The sequence below is a fragment of the Caretta caretta genome, chromosome 5 (assembly GCF_965140235.1).
Source record: "Caretta caretta isolate rCarCar2 chromosome 5, rCarCar1.hap1, whole genome shotgun sequence".
Taxonomy (NCBI): domain Eukaryota; kingdom Metazoa; phylum Chordata; order Testudines; family Cheloniidae; genus Caretta; species Caretta caretta.
Genome location: NC_134210.1, coordinates 90,263,809 through 90,284,413, shown reverse-complemented (window position 1 = coordinate 90,284,413; position 20,605 = coordinate 90,263,809). Strand labels below are relative to the sequence as shown.

Genomic DNA, 20,605 nt, shown 5'->3' with positions numbered 1-20,605 from the left:
TTGGGGGCTTCTGCGGTGGAGGAGAGAGGGAGAGACCCCCCCACACTCCTTCCCAGCCCCAGCTTGGGGGCTGCCCCGGTGGGGGAGAGAGGGCACATCCATCACATTAGAAAGGTTAAGACTACCGATATTAAAATATGAGTTGTGTGCTTTTATGTGTAGAAGAAAAAAAACGTTAATTATTATTAATATAGCATTTTTATCCAAAGCACTTTACAATAGTTAGCTAATGGCACAAACAACATTTGGAAAGATCATTAAAGTGGTCCACCAAGACCTGCAGCTATTTTCAAGTGGTCCGCGAAAAAACAAGTTTGAGAACCACTGCCCTAATTGATCAGCAACATAACAAAACAATGTTAACCAGGACGACTTTAAGTGAGGCGTTACTGTATATTGGCTTACAAGGTAGGTGTCGGGGGGGGGGGGGGGGTTTACGGGACTTGGACCTGTTCTGGGCACCACCAAAAATTACACAAACCTGCCACTCCTGCATACAGGGAGAACACATATGCATGCAGCCGACTTATCAACATTGGATAGAGCAGAGCACCACACTGGTGACATCTGATTGCAGATGTCGTCAGACACATATTGCATGCTGTAAAAAGGAATTTAAATTTCCTGCGAAATTTTATGCCACAGAAATTGGGACCCTTGTTGCAGAATTTAGGTCCAGTATATACCACAGAACCCACAGGTCCCTGATTACAATTTACTATTATTCTGAAACATCAAACCACTGAAAACTAAGCGATTCCCAAATGTATATGAAATAGCATCTCACCTGCATCTTAATCAGGGAACTCATCAATCAGAGATGTTCTATAACTACCACCAAGAAGATCCCTCGACATTTAAATAATTGTGAAAGAAACTTTCACCCTTCCCAAGGACAGGTCAACTTTAAGATTCTGTGATTGAGAAAAGCAAATCCTACGCCAGTGAACACCTCACATCTGAGCTGTAAATCCAATCTAATGCAATTCCCAGGAAACAGATATATCCCTAAAAGCTGTTTTTCCTTATGAAGGAGAACATTTGATGAGCTGTGGCTCATAAATGTCTGGTTTACACTAAATATACCATCACGTATTTAAAACTGCTACTTCATCAGTGTGAAACGGGCTATTTGCCTTTTTAAAGGAATGATATAAATAAATGAGTGCAAGTGATAGTCAAGTAAAGAAAAAAAGAAAAAAACACTGAAAACCCACTACAAAGAATTGGAAGCCCCCATGTGGCGAATTGTGTATAATGCTTCAGGTTATTTTTAATGCACTGAAAAACTCATATTCCTTATCTACTGGTTGTTCAATACCTTACTAATACAAAGATCAGATTCACCGTCATAGTTGAAGATAGCCAGCAGACTTGTGTGATGTCTTATCAACAGGGGCAAATATTTTAGTTAATCCTCAAGTCTTTACACTGCCAACAGTACAATAATTGGAGTATTTACATTTTTAACATTCTGTCTTTCAACCACAAGTTTGTCTTGAAATATAAAACAAATTCAGTTTTGAGGGCCAAAGTATAATCTAGTCAACTGTATCAACAGTAGTTCTTGGGCCCAGATCCCCAAAGGGACTTAGATGCCTAAAGCACAGATTTATGCACCTAAATCCCAGTTTAAGGCATCACTGCAATCCACAGAAGGCCCACGTGGCTCCCGCCCAACACTGTAGGAGCCTAAACTCACTCAGCACCTAAATTTCCATTATGGACATTCCTTAGGCTCCTAAATTTGTGCTTCTGGACAAGTGCACTGCTGCCTCATTCTAGGCACCTGGACACCTATTTCCCATCCATGCCCTAGTGTGAACCACAAATCAGGGGAAGACAGATGGAAAAATGCCTGTCTCACTTCCAGGGCCCTCTCCTGTAGGCGTACTCAGACCACCCCTAACTGGATCATGCCCCATTCAAAATGTGGCAGCAGCAGGTAGTGGTGCTGCCACTGCCCACCTTATAACTTTTAGTCCAGTTGTTAGAGCACTCACCAAGGATGTGGGAGACCCTGGTTCAATTCCCCCTTCTGCCTGGTTCTGAGAAAGGATCTGAACAGGGGTCTCCCAATTCTCAGGAGAGTGCTCTAACCACAGACTATGGGATATTTTTATGTGGGGCTCCCTCAGTCTCCCCTGTTGAAGCTGTTCCACTATGTTTAATAGTTATAAAAGAGTCACTGGAGCAGGGAGACGGGAGACTGGACCCTGGGTCTCCTACCTCTCAGGTGGGTGCCCCCAACCACCAGGCTAGAGAGTCATTCTCTCACTTTCTCTTTCTGACAAAATGCCTCTGTTTATACATAGTGGACCAGCTTCAGCAGGAGACTGAGGGAGACCCATGTCAGAATATCCCATCACCCAGTAGTATGGGCACTCTCCTGAGAGCTGAGAGACTGCTGTTCAAATCCACTCTCAGAATCAGGCAGAGGGGGAAATTGAACCCGAGTCTCCCACATCCTGGATGAGTGCTATAACTGCTGACTGAACTGCACCAGCACCACCTCCTTCTTCTCTGCCCCACACCATTTTGTGTGGAGTGAGGCAGGCACCTAACTCATTCTTGCAAAAAACAGATTAGCCAGCTAAGCCACCTGATTCTAGGAGAGGGGTTCCTGACTGTGGAGTGCAAGCAGAGATAGAAGCCTGGGTTTAGGTTCCTAACTCTGTGAGAGGTGCAGGGCTTCAGATATACCTCTCTCATCAGAATGCCTGAGTCACCTTTGTGGATCTAGGCCATAATGCCTTTTATATGAGGATCTCAAGGTGCTCTACATTCATTAGGTTTCACAATACTACATGACACAGGTATTATACTCATTTTACAGAACAGTAAACTAAGGTACAGAGTTTATCAGAGATCACATATCTAAACAGTGACACAGTTAGGCCCCACAATTCCGAACTCACAGTCCTCTGTTTATAATCAATCAACATACCCTTATATCAACATTCTGTCTAAAAGTTGAACATTTAAAATCCTCACTGTAAAAGTTACCAAAAAACTTACTTGAAAATTTCATCAACAATTTTGAAGATGGCAGGGTGGCATGCTGCTTGTGGCTATCAAAAAAGAAATGGAAGAAAATTAGACCCTAATTAAGATGCAACTCATACACAGTTAGCTTTCACTGTACAATGTACAACATTGCCAGTGGACACTACTATGCTGCAGTTACTAAACTAGAGATCTTGGACCAAACCCTGTAAAGGGCTCAGCATCCCAGGATTAGACTCCTTAAAAACAACAAGGAAGACACGAGACTGACAGTTACACTAGGCAGACTAGACAGGTCATAAATGTACAGATCTGGGATCTAGAACTGTGTAGACAAGTATCTAGAAAATATTAATGGTGGCAGACAGGTGAAAAGGGGGTTTTATGCATGTAACTCCTGCAGCCAACAGAAAGGAGCAGATGAGCAAACTTTTTTTCCCCCCTTTTCTCTGTATACTAGCCCTGTTGGATGCACTCTGACGTTCTGGTTACATCAACAAAACTAATGACAAGAAATTAATTTGCCTTCTTTTCTCCGTGGTTCAGCAACTACAGTATACACTTTGGTCTGACACATTTTTTCATAATCCCATACCCTTCTATGTATCTTGGCATTTCTAATGTTACCTAAAAACATTTACTGCATCTTAGAGACCAAAAATATGTTTTTAAATTAGTGACTTTTTCAGCCTCTCTGTGCCATTATATAACAGCACACATAAGACCATCACATTTTATGGCCGTTATTAAACGAGATGGTATATTAGTAAATGTAAGCTCCAAAATAAACCCATATTTTTCACTTATAAGATTTAGGTTCTTTTACAGCACTCATAACAGTGGCAACAAAATAAACACTTGCATAAACCCTTATTTTAATTTTTATAAAACAAAAAAGAGTGACAAACATAATTTTTTGATAAAGAAAACACCTAAAGATTTGGTAAGAAAGCAAGTCCTGAAGAATAATTCCATTTTTTTAAAAAAAGTTTCTAATAAAATGCTTTTTATAGACTTCAGGATCCAGGGATGGAATAGTGTTTCCACGTGGTATTTACTGCCATGGCCCTTACTCAAAGTGCCTGAAACACCAGTTTAAATTAAAATTCTGTGCATCTAGTTCAAGCTGAAAAGCATCTAGCACCTTAAAAAAGTGTTGTTTTTTTTAAAAAAACAGCTTATAGGTAAATGGAGAGTTTACCAGACACAAACCTTAAAAAAAAAAAAAATTATAACCATTAGTATAAACTGTCAAGGAAAGCTCTAAAAAGGCCAGCTCCTTGTTTCTCCCAGCTATCTTTACCATATTGGAAATATTAGGTGGCACTTCATTTTCATGTTTTAACACTCATTTTTTCTGTCAGACGGGGTAGTTTTGTTGTCATATTGAACGTATGCCACCTAGTGTTCAAGAGTATTCATAGCCGGCTCTTTAGGCATGTGTGAAAAACAGCATGCGGCTTGTTGCAAGGCTGAAGTCTCCAAACATCCAGGGCTTGGAAGAAAACTATGTGGACGAGTTAGGTGGATGTGATTTTTACAGGAAAATATTGTTATTTTAAGGTACTTTACAAAATATATTGATACCTTTTAGTTTTTTAGGGTAACCATCTTTGTTTTATTTTATTTTTTTCAGCTACAGCATGTATATCTTTTAAAATAACATCATTTGTACATTTGCTTTTAAAAAGACCAATTTTTACATAAGTTTCAGGGCAAGCACCACAAAAGTTTTATGAAATTTTCACTTTATGATACTTTCACGTTCTATCCCATAGATATAATTAGAGTTAAATACAATTTATCATTTTTTAAATTAAGTAACCCAATGAATAGTGTACTGGTTGTATCATTAGTTTTCATATTTAATTCGATACAAACATCCATATTTTGAATTTATCTGAAATTGACATAATTTCCAGCCTTCTGTACTTGAGTTCCATAGGCCTTGGGTCCCTTGCTGCAGAATTTAGGACAAATTTGATACAGAGCTCACAGGGCCTTGACTATAGCTGTTGCTAGTGCTTTGCCTATAGTAGTACAGTGGTAGAAAAGTGACTATATAACCAAATAAGCCATTTACTTGCTGGTGGCGTCAACAGTGGTTACACTGCCACTGGATACTGGAGGACCAAATCCTATTCTTGGAGCAAAGCCCAACTACATGCGCTTTGTGCAAGGAACAGAACTTTTCCATCCAACTCAGTGGCAGGGTGCAGTGAAATAGCACAGTCATTACCAGAGCCCTTGGCTTATTATTATTTATTACTTGCATTATCATAGTCCCTAGGAATCGTAGTAATGGATCAAGATCTCATTGTGCTAGGCACTGTACAAACAGAGAACAAAAAGATGGTCCTTATCTCAAGGAGCTTTCCCATCTAAGGATAAGACATGAGACAGAAGATGGATACAGACAGATGGGGGAGTAGAAGGAAACAAAGAGCCAATATTGGCTATGGCAAAAAAAGTTATTTACCTTACCTGACCGGAGGTTCTTTGAGATGTGTGGTCCCTATCTGTATTGCACTGTGGACACACATGTGCTCCATCTGCCTGGAGCATTTGGAAAGCAGTGTCCATTGGTCCGCACATGCACCCTGGCTCACCTCGCCCCTCCAACTGAGCGGATAAAGGGACAAACTGATCGTCTCTCCATCAAGAATCAGAGAAGACCCAAAGAAGAGGGAAAGGAGAGAAGATAGTGTAATACAGATAGGGACCATACATCTCAAAGAATCTCTACTAACTGTAAGATAAGTAGCTCTCTTTTTCTTTGAGTTGTGGTCCTTGTGTACATTCCACTGTGGTTGACTGATAAACAGTATTCATATAGGAGGTACGATGCACGATCGCAGATGGCAGAGCCGAACAAAGGACTGCTGTTACAAAAGATGCATCAGTGGAGGACTCCTGTACCAAGATATGTATTTAGCCAATATGTGGATTGAGCTCTATGCAGCTGCCTTACAAATATCAAGCAGAGGCACATCTTGAAGTGATGCCATAGATGTTGCTTGAGCTCTTACCGCATAAGGAGGGGGAAGATTAGACAGCTGCCAGCAGAGCAAGATACAGCCCAAGATCCATTTCAAGATTCTTTGGGAGGATATAGCCTGACCCCAGCCTCTCTGCTATGATGACAAATAGTCTAGGGCAGTGTTTCGCACTTTTTAATACCAGGGACCAGTTTGCTGCCTTCCTAAAGTGTGTCAGGGAAATTTCAGGGTCTGGCACCAGTCCACAGACCAGTGATTGAGAAACACTGGTTTAGGAGATTTCCTGAATATTTTCATTCTCTGCAGGTAAAAGACTATGGCTCGCCGAACATCGATGGAATAGGGCCTCCTTTCTTCTGAAGATGCGTGAGGCTTTGGGAAGAACACAGTACTTCTTAGTGGATAGACTGGTTCAGGTGAAACTCAGAGACTACTCTGGGGGTGAATTTAGGGTGTAAACATAATGAAACCTCGTTCTTAAGAAATATAGTGCTAGGAGGATCTGCCATCAATGCCCAAAGCTCACAACCCTGTTGGCTGAGGCGATGGCTACCAGGAATGCAACCTTCATGGATAGGAGAGACATAGGCCAAGAAGCTAATGGTTCAAAAGGAGTCTTAGTGAGTACTGAGAGAACAAGGTTCAAGTCCCATTGAGGAGTAGGTAGAAAGGTTCTGATCAGGCCTTTCTAGAATCTGCTAGTCAGAGGGTGGGCAAAGATCGAGTAGCCCTGTGAAGACAAATGATATGCACTGATTGCTGTCAAGTGAGCCTGTTAGAAACCATTGGACAAACCTGATGTCTTCAAGGAAAGAATATAGTCCAGAATGAAAGGAGTATCTGTGTCTTCTGGAGAAATAGGTCTTTGATGTGCCCAGTCAGAGAAATGTTTCCACTTAGCTAGGTGATATTTCCTACTGGAATCCTTACTACTATTAGAAAGGATGTTCTGTTCAGCTTTACACAATTGCTGTAAGAATGATGCCCATCCAAAAAACAGACTCCAGGATGAAGCAGCCATTGTCTGGGATGCCTGATATTGCAGTTCCCTTGAGCCAGGAGATTGGGACGTGTGTAGGAGGTTAGGGAACCAAAACCATCTGAGCCGGCTGGGAACAATGAGAATAACTTGTGCTCTATCCTACTGAATCTCGTGCAAAACTCACAGCAGGAGCGGTAATAGAGGGAACAGATTTTTTCAGCATTTACGCAGACGCCCAGAAAGGAGAGCTTATGGACTGCCAGTTTGGCAAGTACACAGTTTGAAGCCATGCTTGTAGGCAACTAAGATGGAGTCTTGCAAAAGGTGTGAAAGTTTAAGCTTTGGACATTGGGGGTTCCAATCCAGACCAAGCAGCAGTGAGAAGGAACTAGAGAGGAAGTCAGTACACCCCGTCCTTTATTTCCTTGGTAGGAAACACAAGGTGAGCCAGGACACATGTGCAGAGCAGCCACCACTGCTTTCAAAATTCTCCAGCTCCGGGCACATGGAGAACATGTGTACCCACAGTGGAATACACATAGGGACCAGAACTCGAAGAAGTTACTCATCTTGTGCAGTAACGATGGTTCTTCAAGATGTGTCCCCCTGTGCGTGTTCCACTCTAGGTGTCGGTGCGTCCCTGCGCTGGAGATCGGAGATTTCTCGCAGCAGTACTCAGTCAGGGAAAGGGCGCGCACAGGAGTAGTCTCATGCAGCCGTTGGCACCTCCTGTAGCATGCATTCCCCCCACTGTCCCCTCCGTTCCTTCTCTACTGCAGAGCTCGGCTGTGTGAACTCCGAAGTAGAGGGAAGGAGGGTGGGTAGTGGAGCACCCACAGGGGGACGCATCTCGAAGAACCATCGTTACTGCACAAGGTGAGTAACTTCTTCTTCGAGTGGTGTCCCTGTGGGTAGTCCACTCTAGGTGTTTGTAGAGTAGTACCCCACCAGGGGTAATAGGGGTTTGGAGTTATGTATAAGTATGTGATGAGAGCACTGTAAGGCCAACGATAGAGTCTGAGACAAGGCCTTGGGTGATAGCATAATGCTGTGCAAAGTGTGCTCTGATGTCCTGGTTGCAGCTCTACAAATATATATTAAGGGGACATTGTTCAAGAATGCAGTCAATGTTGCCATGGCTCGCGTTGAGTGAGATCTGATGCCCACGGGGGGGTTCTTTGTGATGCAGGTGGTAGCAAGTTTGAATACAGGTAGAGAGTCTCTGGGTCAATACTGTAGAGCCCTTGGAGTGCTCTGCTGTAGAGACAAATAGTCTTGGTGACTTATGAAATGGTTTAGTTGTGCCCAAGTAAAAGGATACAGCCCATCTGACATCTAGCATGTGCAACATTGCTTCTTGGGAGTCATTATGTGGCTTGGGATAGAAGGCAGGTGAGTGTATGGTTTGGTTAATATGAAAATTTGTAGTCACTGTGGGCAAGAATTTTGGAGGATGTAACATGATTTTGTCTTTGGTAAATACAGTGTTTCAGCCATCAATGGTCCTATTTCGCTGACACGTCTGGCAGGTGTGATTGCCACTAGGAAGGCGACCTTCATTGACATATGAAGAAGCGAGCAGATTGCTAGAGGCTCAAAGGGTAGCCTTGTGAGACATTTGAGCACAAGATTGAGATCTCATGGTGGTGGAGGTTGGCATACTTCTGGGTGCATGGTTTGTATACCTGCTAGAAAGCACTGTGTAGTTGGGTGAGCGAATATTGAAGCCCCTTCTATCTGTTTGTGGAGGGCCATAATGGCAGTGAGGTGTACTTTAATAGAGCTTATGGCTAACCCCGTTTCCTTCAGTTCTAGTAGGTAGTCTAGGATCATAGATAGAGGCGCCTTGGTCGTGTCCAGCTGTTTTTGCTGACACCAAAGGGAGAATCTGCTCCACTTGTGGCGGTAAGTATATTTAGTGGTGAGGCGATGGCTATTTAGTAATACCTGTTTTACCTTCTCTGAACAGTTCTATTCCCCATGTTGGAAACAGAGAGGAACCATGCTTTGAGATGGAGTTTCACTGGGTCTGGATGGAGCGTCAGGCCCTTGTTCTGGGACAGGAGGTTCGTCCAGAAAGGCAGCGGTTGTGGGGCACAGACTGCTAGATGTGAGAGGTATGGAAATCAAGTCTGTCTGGGCCATGTGGGGACAATGAGAACGATGTATGCGCTGTCAAGACATTTCTTACAGATGACCAGTGGGATCAGTGGTATCGGTGGGAAGGCGTACATGAGTGACGCGTTTCACGGGATTACGAAGGCATCCCCTAACGATCCCGGTGCCAGGCCTGCCTTAGAGCAAAATAGGGGACATTTGTGATTTGTGGCTGAGGTGAAAAGGTCGATTACTGGGTGACCCCATTTTTGGAATATTGTGTGGAGAACACGGTCATGGATTTTCCACACATGTTCCTGTGAGAAGTGCCTGCTGAGGTTGTCGGCTGTAGTGTTTTGGCACCCTGATAAGTCTGATGCTGTGATGTTTATATTGTTGCAGAAGTTCCATAAATTCATGGCTTCTACGCATAGCGAGTGAGACCTGGCTCCTCCTTGGCGATTGATGTAAAACATGCACGCCACATTGTCGGTGAGAATAGAGATTGAGGTTTCTCGTATGAATGGGAGGAAGTGTTGGTATGCATTGTGTACCATGCGGAGTTGCAGGAGATTGATGTGTAGTCGGGTTTCCGTCGCAGACCACTCGCCTTGTACATTGTGGTACAAGTGGGCGCCACAACCTATCAGGGAAGAATCTGCTGTAATAGTCACTGATGAGGGGGTCTTGTTGAAAGGGAATCCCGGAGAATACATTCCCTGGCTGTGTCCACCATTGTAGAAAGAGGATAACCCTTGGTGGCAGTGTCACACGTCTGTTCAGAGAGTGTTCGCGGGATGTACAGACCGTGCTCAAACGGTGCTGCAGACAGTGCATACGGAGTCTGGCATACTTTACTACGAAAGTTGTAGCTGCCATATGTCCCAGAATCTAAAGACATGTCCTCACTGAAATTTGTGGGCTGATGGTCACCGTGAAAATAAGATTGGTCAATGTAGTGAATCTGTGGTTTGGCAATATTGCCTTGGCTTGTATGGAGTCTAGGTCGGCTCCAATAAACTCCAGTCGCTAGGTTGGTCCCAGAGTGGATTTCTTTTCATTTATCTGTAGACCTAGCTGGTGAAACAGGTCTATTGTGGTCTTCAGCATGCCTGCTGTCTTGTCGGTTGGCACCCTTGAGTAGGCAATCCTCTAAACAGGGGAAGATTATGACTCCTTTGTGTCGAAAATGTGCTGCTACTACCACAAGCATTTCTGAGAATACGCGGGGAGCAGTGGACAGTCTGAAGGGAAGGAACCTGTATTGGCTGTGGTTGTGTCCAACTGTGAACCTCAGGAACTGTCTGTGGGCAGGATGTATTGTAATATGGAAGTACGCATCTTGGAGGTAGAGGGCTGCAAACCAGTCCCCCACATTTAGTGCTAGGATTATTGTGGCCAGAGTGGCCATTTTGAACCTGTGGTTGTGTATGAACCTTTTGAGTTTTTGGAGATCTAAGATTGGTCTCAATCCCTCTTCTTTCTTCTCTCTCAGGAAATATTTGGAATAAAAACCCCTCCCTCGGTATTGATGTGGTACTGGTTGTACAGCACCTAGCAGTAGGAGGCGGTTTACTTCCTGTGGCAGGAGGTGCTCGTGAGAGGGGTCTCTGAAGAGGGACAGGGAAGGGGAGAATCTAGGGGGGGTGGCTGTGAAAGGAATGGTGTGACCAGATTGTACGATCTCCAAAATCAATTCATCTGTGGTTATCGCAGCCCAGGCGTGGTAAAATGGCCTTAAGCGGTGACCACAATTTTGGGATAGGGTATCTGTTGGTGCTAGAGGTGTGAGGAGGTCATGCATACTCTCAACCAAGACTTCAAAAATTGTGGCTTAGATGTAGATGGACATGTGGACGAGGCCTGGTTCTTTGCAGCTTGTCGTCTCTGAGCCTGTTTGGGTTTGTTCTGAGTGAAGTATCGTGGTTGTTGATGGTTAAACAAGGTGTCTAGTGACATCTAGTGGGTGTACGCCTAGTGTACGCAGCGTCATTCGGGAGGCCTTCGTGGTATAGAGGACGTCATCTGTTTGAGACGAGAATAGTTGATCCCTATCAAAGGGGAGGTCCTCCACTTTTAGTGGTAGTTCTTTTGGGATTCCCGAAGCCTGCAACCATGCTGTTCTTCTCATAACCACAGCTGTTGTGGTTGTCCGCTACATCCATTGAGGCTTGCAGCGTTGCACAGGCTATTACCTGACCCTCGTTGATAATGGCGTTGAGTTGAGGACGTTTATGTTCAGGGAGGTCTTCCATGAGCTCTTGTATTTTACTATAGTTAGAGTAGTCATAATTTGCTAATAGAGCAGAATAGTTGGCAACTTTAAGCAGAAGGGTGGCTGATGAGTAAAACTTTCCGACCCAAGAGGTCCAGTCTCTTGTGTTCATTATCTTGCAGTGAAGAGAGGAAATGAGGCTGTTTACTGTGCTGATTAACAGCCTCTACTACCAGAGAACAGGCTTGAGGGTGTGAAAAGAAAAATTCCATGCCTTTGGCTGGAACGAAGTAGTTTCTGTCAACCTTTTTGTTAGTGGGTGGTGCCAATGCTGGTGTTTGCCATATTACCTCTGCAGGCTCTATTATAGCCTCATCCATGGGGAGGGAAATCTTGGTCGATGAAGCTGATTGTAAGATTTTTAACAACTTCTGTTGTTTCTCCTGAACCTCATGTAAGGCAATTTCTTGGCTGTTTGCTACTCTTTTGAAGAGTTCTTGGAACTGTTTCAGGTTATCTGGTGTCTTAGGGGTAGATGGCGTCACCACTTCGTCTGGTGCAGAAGATGAGTGCAGGGCACGTGGTGAATCATCCAGGTCTGCCTGAGATAGTATCTCTTCCTCTTCTATCTGTCTCAGGGGGGTCAGAGGTTTCTCTATGTGGTAATGATGGGTGTACTCTGGAACCTCTTGTTGCTGGGGAAGGGGGACCAGAATAGGGGTTCTGGTATGTGGGCCAAGGACCTCATTGTGGCCATTGCATGGGGTAAGGCAGTAATGGGTAAGACCAGTGCTGTGCATAGGGCTGTGACTGCTTGGAGGGGCGAGGCTTAGGCTTCACAGCATTCCATGTAGGTCTCATCTGTGATGGGGATGAACGTTGAGAGGAGAAGCGGTTGTCCTGCACGTCTCCTTCCTCACCACTATGCATGGAGAGTAGTGCAGGAGATGAAGGATGGTACCGTGCTATGTAGCTCAGGGACTGTTTGGTGCCGAGCAGTGGTGACTACGGTGCAGAAGAAACTGCTATGTCAGCAGGACGCAGGAGTTGCGATGGTCCCGCCTTGGGGTTACGGTCGACCATTGGAGCGCTGACCGGTGCTGGATTCGACTTGTTAGGTGGCAGCAAGTCTTGGCTCAGTGCCAGTGGCGGCAGCATTGATCGTGGTGCCGCTGCCTGTGCGGCGTTCTGTACTGGGGTAGTCGGTGCTGTGGAGGAGACTTGACATCTCAACTCCGGGGCCGATCATTGGGGCTCAGAAGGGGTCCACTGAGGGACGGTGCCGGAGGAGCCTGGTGCCTCGTAAGTCCTCACTCTGGATGAGTGGAGCACTGAGGGTAAAGACCTCGCTGGGGAAGCTCTCTTTTTCTGAGAGACCCTTGCTGGAGAGGTCGAGGCTCACTTCCTGACAGTTTTGGAAGTCGGAGCCTTATCAGAGCTCAGGGATCTCGGTTTATGAGACTTCCCGGAGGACATCTCTTGCCGAGGTTGGAGGGATTTCTCCAGCAGAAGCATTTTCAAGCTGAGATCCCTGTCACGTCTTGCCCTTGTTGTTAAGTTGGTGCAATGTATGCATTTCTGGGAGATATGAGTTTCTTTCAGACAGTGAATGCAGAATGTGTGGCCGTCAGAGACCGGCATCGGTTCACAGCAGGAGTCACACTTTTAAAATCCTGTTGAGCCCCGCATAACTGCAGTTAAGCCTCTCCCACCTCTCAAGAGATACCGGTGGGAGTTAATTGTAATGGTAAACTGTAGAAACTGTTCCCAAACGGGGAATTAAGGAGAGAAAAGTCTTCTTTCTTCTCTTTTCCTTTTTTTTTTTTTCTTTTTTATGAAAAACCTCTAAGAGGAGCTAAGGAAACTATGTAACTATGTACAGACTAAGACTAACTAAACAATGTAACTAAGGGTACACTAAAAAGAAGTTCCTATGTAACTTGTAACTTTTTTTTTCTCCCCATAAAGTATCAAAGAGCACTGCTGTGGAGCTTGTCTGCAGCCGGTTGAGAGGACGGTTGAGAAGGAACTGAGGGGATGGTTGGGGGAGCGCACACTACAGGAGGTGCCAACAGCTGCATGAGACTACTCCTGTGTGCGCCCTCCCCCCCAACCAAGTACTGCTGCGAGAAATCTCTGATCTCCGGCGCAGGGATGCACAGACACCTAGAGTGGAGCACCCACAGGGACACCACTTGAAGCAGATGATGGGATTTTCAGGATGCCATGGTTATCACCTAATCTTTTCAAAAGGTGCTATGGATCTCATATCCCAGGTAGCCCTTGAATTTACCTTGGCAAACGCTCTCTCACACATGGGAAAAAGCATCAGAAAAAGCTTTGCAGGACTGGCATCATCCTCTCTGGACCCTCTCCTGATCAATTTCAAAATCTGCATGATCTGTAGAGCACAATTCAACCTAGAATGCACAGCCAGACTAAGGATATTGAAATTGCAGGTCTGATCCAATGATTACAGATGTATATTTCTCATACAATCAAAGACATTGACACCTTTATTTTTTTCCTTTTTAAAAGAAAATTAAACAAAAAAATTGCATAGCAACATTACAGTGGAGATGCTACATGCATACACACACAAACCATGTAAAATTCAGCTACTTTTTCTATTATGCATTTTTCTAATTCACAATTAATAGGAATAAGAAAAAACACTGATTTATTTTAACAATGAACACAAAAACAAATATACAGAGAAATAAAGGAGAAAACGTGTATGTGCTTATACATATGTGTGTTAATGTATGTATAAGTAATAGACACATCTGTTATGTGTTTTATCAATACCCTCTAATGTGCTTTACATAAACAAGTATTATCCTCAAAAAGTATATACAGACGAAGAAACTGAAGTACAGAAGTTAAGTGACTTGCCCTAGATCACAGAGCACGTGAATGGAAGAGATGGGAACAGAACTAAAGTCCTCTGGACTCCCAGTCTCATGTCCTATTCATTGGATCCAGCTGTTCTATGGCTAAATAATTCTAACTTTAAGAAACTATTACACTTCTGTACTTTACCTGATTGTATTTCCAAGTTTTATTTTTTATTAGCACTATACAAAAATATTGCTTAAATTAATGATAAACATGTCACTCCTGAATTTTTGTTTTAACTTTAACAAATGCCAAATGCATCTTTATTCTATGTATACAAATCTATTTTAAGAGCTTTACGTTTAGCTGACTTTTAGTCACAAGTACTAAGCAACTGAAAGTCTTCAATTTTAAATTACATAACTTGGTGAGTTCAAAAAGGTAGGATCTATTCACATGCTTAAAGGACTCCTATGTAGAAGACAGAAAAGTTCTTCAGTAGTACAGAACATTAGCAGAAACTAGCTCACGAGCAGCCCACTGACGAGTCAGTCCAAATTTGCTGCAAAGCAAACTGTGATTTTATTTTCAATAGCTATTAAAAAGGGAATATCATTTAATATCTTTTATAGAATTCTTGTAGTGAAGAGCATGAGGAATTCACCAAGAACACAAGCAAAATTAATCCACATTATACCCAGTAAAAAGAAAAGGAGTACTTGTGGCACCTTAGAGACTAACAAATTTATTTGAGCATAAGCTTTCGTGAGCTACAGCTCACTTCATCGGATGTATTCAGTGGAAAATACAGTGAGGAGATTTATATACACAGAGAACATGAAACAATGAGTGTTACCATACACACTGTAACGAGAGTGATCAGGTAAGGTGAGCTATTACAAGCGGGAGAGCGGGGGGGGGGGGGACCTTTTTGTAGTGATAATCAAGGTGGGCCATTTCCAGCAGTTGACAAGAACGTGTGAGGAACTGTGGGCGGGGGAGATAAACATGGGGAAATAGTTTTACTTTGTGTAATGACACATCCACTCCCAGTCTTCATTCAAGCCTAAGTTAATTGTATCCAGTTTGCAAATTAATTCCAATTCAGCAATCTCTCGTTGGAGTCTGTTTTTGAAGTTTTTTTGTTGAAGAATTGCCACTTTTAGGTCTGTAATCGAGTGACCAAAGAGACTGAAGTGTTCTCCGACTGGTTTTTGAATGTTCTAATTCTTGATGTCTGATTTGTGTCCATTTATTCTCTTACGTAGAGACTGTCCAGTTTGGCCAATGTACATGGCAGAGGGGCATTGCTGACACATATCACATTGGTAGATATTCAGGTGAACGAGCCTCTGATAGTGTGGCTGATGTGATTAGGCCCTATGATGGTGTCCCCTGAATAGATGGACTACAAGCCATAAGGAACAGTATCCCCAATAATGTCACCGCAAACCTTGTGGCTAAACTTTGTGACTTTGTCCTCACCCATAACTATTTCACATTTGGGGACAATGTATACCTTCAAATCAGTGGCATTGCTATGGGTACCCGCATGGTCCCACAGTATGACAACATTTTTATGGCTGACTTAGAACAACGCTACCTCAGCTCTTGTCCCCTAACGCCCCTACTCTACTTGCGCTACATTGATGACATCTTCATGATCTGGACCCATGGAAAAGAAACCTTGAGGAATTCCATCATGATTTCAACAATTTCCATCCCACCATCAACTTCAGCCTGGACCAGTCCACACAAGAGATCCACTTCCTGGACACTACGGTGCTAATAAGCGATGGTCACATAAACACCACCCTATACCGGAAGCCTACTGACCACTATGCCTACTTACATGCCTCCAGTTTTCATCCAGACCACACCACATGATCCATTGTCTACAGCCAAGCTCTACGATACAACCGCATTTGCTCCAACCCCTCAGACAGAGACAAACACCTACAAGATCTCTATCAAGCGTTCTTACAACTACAATACCCACCTGCTGAAGTGAAGAAACAGATTGACAGAGCCAGAAGAGTACCCAGAAGTTACCTACTACAGGACAAAGAAACAAAGAAAATAACGCCACTAGCCATCACTTTCAGCCCCCAACTAAAACCTCTCCAACGCATCATCAAGGACCTATCCTGAAGAACGACCCATCATTCTCACAGATCTTGGGAGACAGGCCAGTCCTTGCTTACAGACAGCTCCTCAACCTGAAGCAAATACTCACCAGCAACCACACACCACACAACAGAACCACTAACCCAGGAACCTATCCTTGCAACAAAGCCCGTTGACAACTGTGTCCACATATCTATTCAGGGGACACCATCATAGGGCCTAATCACTTCAGCCACACTATCAGAGGCTCGCTCACCTGCACATCTACCAATGTGATATATGCCATCATGCGCCGGAAATGCCCCTCTGCCATGTACATTGGCCAAACTGGACAGTCTCTACGTAAGAGAATAAATGGACACAAATCAGACATCAAGAATTATAACATTCAAAAACCAGTCGGAGAACACTTCAGTCTCTTTGGTCACTCGATTACAGACCTAAAAGTGGCAACTGCCCACCTTGATTATCACTACAAAAGGCTTTTTTCCCCTCCGCTCTCCTGCTGGTAATAGCTCACCTTACCTGATCACTCTCGTTACAGTGTGTATGGTAACACCCACTATTTCATGTTCTCTGTGTATATAAATCTCCCCACTGTATTTTCCACTGAATGCATCCGATGAAGTGAGTTGTAGCTCATGAAAGCTTATGCTCAAATAAATTTGTTAGTCTCTAAGGTGCAATGAAGTACTCCTTTTCTTTTTGCGGATACAGACTAACATGGCTGCTACTCTGAAAACTATTCCCAGTTTTTCAACTCAAGGATATATCCTTTTGAGGATGGATTCTTTTATAAAATACACTGTTAAGGAAATGTATTGTATCTGTTGAACTTTACTTAGCTAGGATACTCTACAAGGAAATTCAATTTAAAACAAAAATCGTCTTGCCTCTCCCAATTTCTCTCTTACATCTCCCCCATCTTTCTCCCTTTTCTCTGCCTCTTTCACTGGAAGGTCTAGATATGAAAGATGACTCTGGATCCAGCCAGAATATAACTGGGTGGATCAGTCAAAGCAGGAGGGCAATGTAGGAGCATAGGAACTAGGGTACAACCCCAAATTTTAGTATGGCAGCACAACAGAGTATCACTACCCCACCTAATAAGTGGAACTTTTCACTCTGCAGTGCTGAATCAAAAATAATAGCATTTGAGGGTCCACAACCTGAATTTCAGCTGGAAAGCATAACATAGTTTTGATTCTGGGCCAGACTTTGGAAAGTTGATGATGCCAGGAGAATGGCATACTTACAGAATGGCTTACAATCTCAAGAACATCATAAGTTTTAAGGGTCAGAACCTAAAGCCAACGATTAAGGTTTTCTTATGCCCTGCCTTTCAAAGGAGCACAACTACGTCTGCTTCCAAAAGTACTAACTAAAATCTGCACAGACATTACTATTGGCCCTGTATGTGCATGTAGTGAGGACTGTACAAAAACCCTGAAAGCTTAACACACCACCACATAGATATTACGAACACATATATACATACACACACACATATATTATACACTTATGTACACTTCAACCCTCAAAAATGCAAGAGCTCCCAATTTCTGAGATGCCAAAGAATATTCATGTAGATTATTTCACTATATGCAATGTGTATAACACTGATCTTTTGTTTTTATTGCTTCCTAGTAACTACAAAATTTCCAATACTAATTCCAGTTTCTTCCAAGAGATGTAAACTTAATTAACTGCACACCATATAAAATACAAGTTACTAGACCATCACACTCTAATTACAGCTGGAATCCAAATATAACAGTATTGGATATCAAGTTTCATTCATATAAAGCACAGCAGTCTTCTATCTAGGTCCTGCAGATCTCTAAGGGCAGGTCTACACTACTGCTTAAGTTGATCTAACTTTCATCGCTCAGGGGTTGAAAAAGGCCCCCGCCATGAGCAACACAAGTTTCACACTGTCCACACTGGCGCTAGGTCAGCGGCCAACATAGCTTCCGCTTCTTGCTGAGGTGGAATAAGTATGTCGATGGGAGAGGGTTCTTCCGTCAGCATAGTGCATCTTCACCAGATGCGCTACAGCTGTGCAGATGTAGCACTGTAGTGTAGACTGGCCCTAAGATATTTACCTACAGTTATGACACTGTGCTGAGATAATTCATTGTGATAAATGACTCAGATGATGAAGTTCTGAAGCAGCTTATTCACCTTACCTAATTTAGCCACATAACCAATTTTTTTCTGGTTGCTCTTTTGTTCTATATTGTTTTTATTGCAAATAGGAAAAAGACTAAATCAATCAGTAATTTTTGGCTCATCATTTTGTATTGTAATTGCCATAAACCATAAGGCACAGAGAGGTCACATCCTGGAAATGTCATAATCAATCAAAAACACATACGCACATACCTCTAAATAAATGTTCTAAATATATTTTAGATGGGATATATTCATCACATTGGCAGATCCAATGTTTCTACTTACTGTAATCTAAATAGCCTTTAAAATAGCATGTAATAAGGGAATTATTAGACCGACTGACCATTGCTCTGACCACATCATCCACCCCCCCTACCAGCTCCGGCTATCATGCTTCACTGCAAGAAGATCAAGCTTCCTGTCATCACCCTCTCAACTGTACCCTCATATCCCTCTTGCATACTCTGGTCTCTTAATGCATTTCCTCCTACCAACAAAGCAAGGCTTATCTGCCTATTTCTCAAATTCTCATCTTTGTGCCTTCATCCACACTACTCCTTTACACAGAATGCCCTCATCTTCTTCATCTCTGTGTGTCATTTGTCTTCTCAGAGTGCAAATTTTTGGGGGCAGGGGCTGAATTTTCAAGTATGTACAATAGGAATGTGCCCAGCACAATATGGTCCCAATCCTGCTGTGGGGCTCTGTGTGTGAATGTAATATAAATATTAAATAAAGAAATACATAATATACCCAAGATTAAAACAGAGATTTTACTTTTTCTATACTGAACCAATGTTTTCTGTAAGCTATGTTGTATTTTATAGATTATGGGGGAGAGATACTCCTGTGACCACTTTACAGGTGGAAAAGAGAGAGCTGAGAATGTATACAGGCACAGAACCTTCTGTAATTTTGAGTTCTGAAATGTTCAGATCCCTGATTGATGCATAAGCAGGGTCAATGCTAGCAATTATGTAGCTTGTCCGCATGGTACACAACACCTACAATGGGGATCTGCAGAGGCAATGAATAAGAAACAGTTACCTACCTTTCTGTAATTGTTCTTCGAGATGGGTTGCACATGTCCATTCCCCTGTAGGTATGTGTGGGAGCCCCATGCACAGTTGTCAAAGATCTTTTTCCCCTCAGCAGTACCCATCAGGGCAGCTTGAGTGCCCTCTGCCATTGCATGACACTATGTGCAGGCATAAGAGGGCAGAGCCACCCTAATCCACCTCAGTTCCTCTTACTGGGACAGATTTTGATAGAGAGGGGAAAGAGAGTGGGTCCTGGAATGACATGTCCACACATCTCAAAGAACAGCTGTTAGAGACAGGTGGGCAGTTTCTTCTTCGATTGCACGTCCATTCTGCTGGACGTGGGCTCAGAGTCTACAGGAACAGATTGGAAAACAACACATCCAACAGTGACATGGCTTCTGGACTGCTTGACTACAGCATAATGAGAAGCTAACACGTGCACTGATGACCAAGTTATCCAGAATAGGTAGTTGCGCTTGGAAAGCTACTGATGCTGCATATGCTCTAGTGAAATGGGCCAATACTCTAGCTGGTGGCATCACATTAGCCAACTGGCAACACAAACAAATGCACAAAGAAACCCAGGGTGAAAACCTCTGAATGGAAACTGGGTGTCCTTTCATTCTATCCACAACCGCGACAAACAACTGCGTTGAGGAATCATAGAATCATAGAATATCAGGGTTGGAAGGGACCCCAGAAGGTCATCTAGTCCAACCCCCTGCTCGAAGCAGGACCAATTCCCAGTTAAATCATCCCAGCCAGGGCTTTGTTAAGCCTGACCTTAAAAACCTCTAAGGAAGGAGATTCTACCACCTCCCTAGGTAACGCATTCCAGTGTTTCACCACCCTCATAGTGAAACACTATGTTTTTCCTAATATCCAATCTAAACCTCCCCCCCCCCCCTGCAACTTGAGACCATTACTCCTCGTTCTGTCATCTGCTACCATTGAGAACAGTCTAGAGCCATCCTCTTTGGAACCCCCTTTCAGGTAGTTGAAAGCAGCTATCAAATCCCCCCTCATTCTTCTCTTCTGCAGACTAAACAATCCCAGCTCCAAAGGAACCAAAGGACTTCATGGAAAAAAAGCCAAAGCTCTTCTAACACCTAATGAATGAAGT

At 43.3% G+C, this 20,605-nt stretch overlaps 1 protein-coding gene across 7 annotated transcripts in view; it reads right to left on the bottom strand.

Moving 5' to 3' along the window:
- Nucleotides 1-20,605, bottom strand: part of FANCC (FA complementation group C) — a 151,623-nt gene that overhangs the window by 32,604 nt on the left and 98,414 nt on the right. For all 7 annotated transcript variants that reach the window (XM_048850183.1, XM_075128651.1, XM_075128652.1 and 4 more), the window contains one exon: nucleotides 3,019-3,071. In XM_048850183.1, coding sequence (XP_048706140.1) covers nucleotides 3,019-3,071 — 53 coding nt within the window. The remainder of the gene's footprint in view (nucleotides 1-3,018; nucleotides 3,072-20,605) is intronic.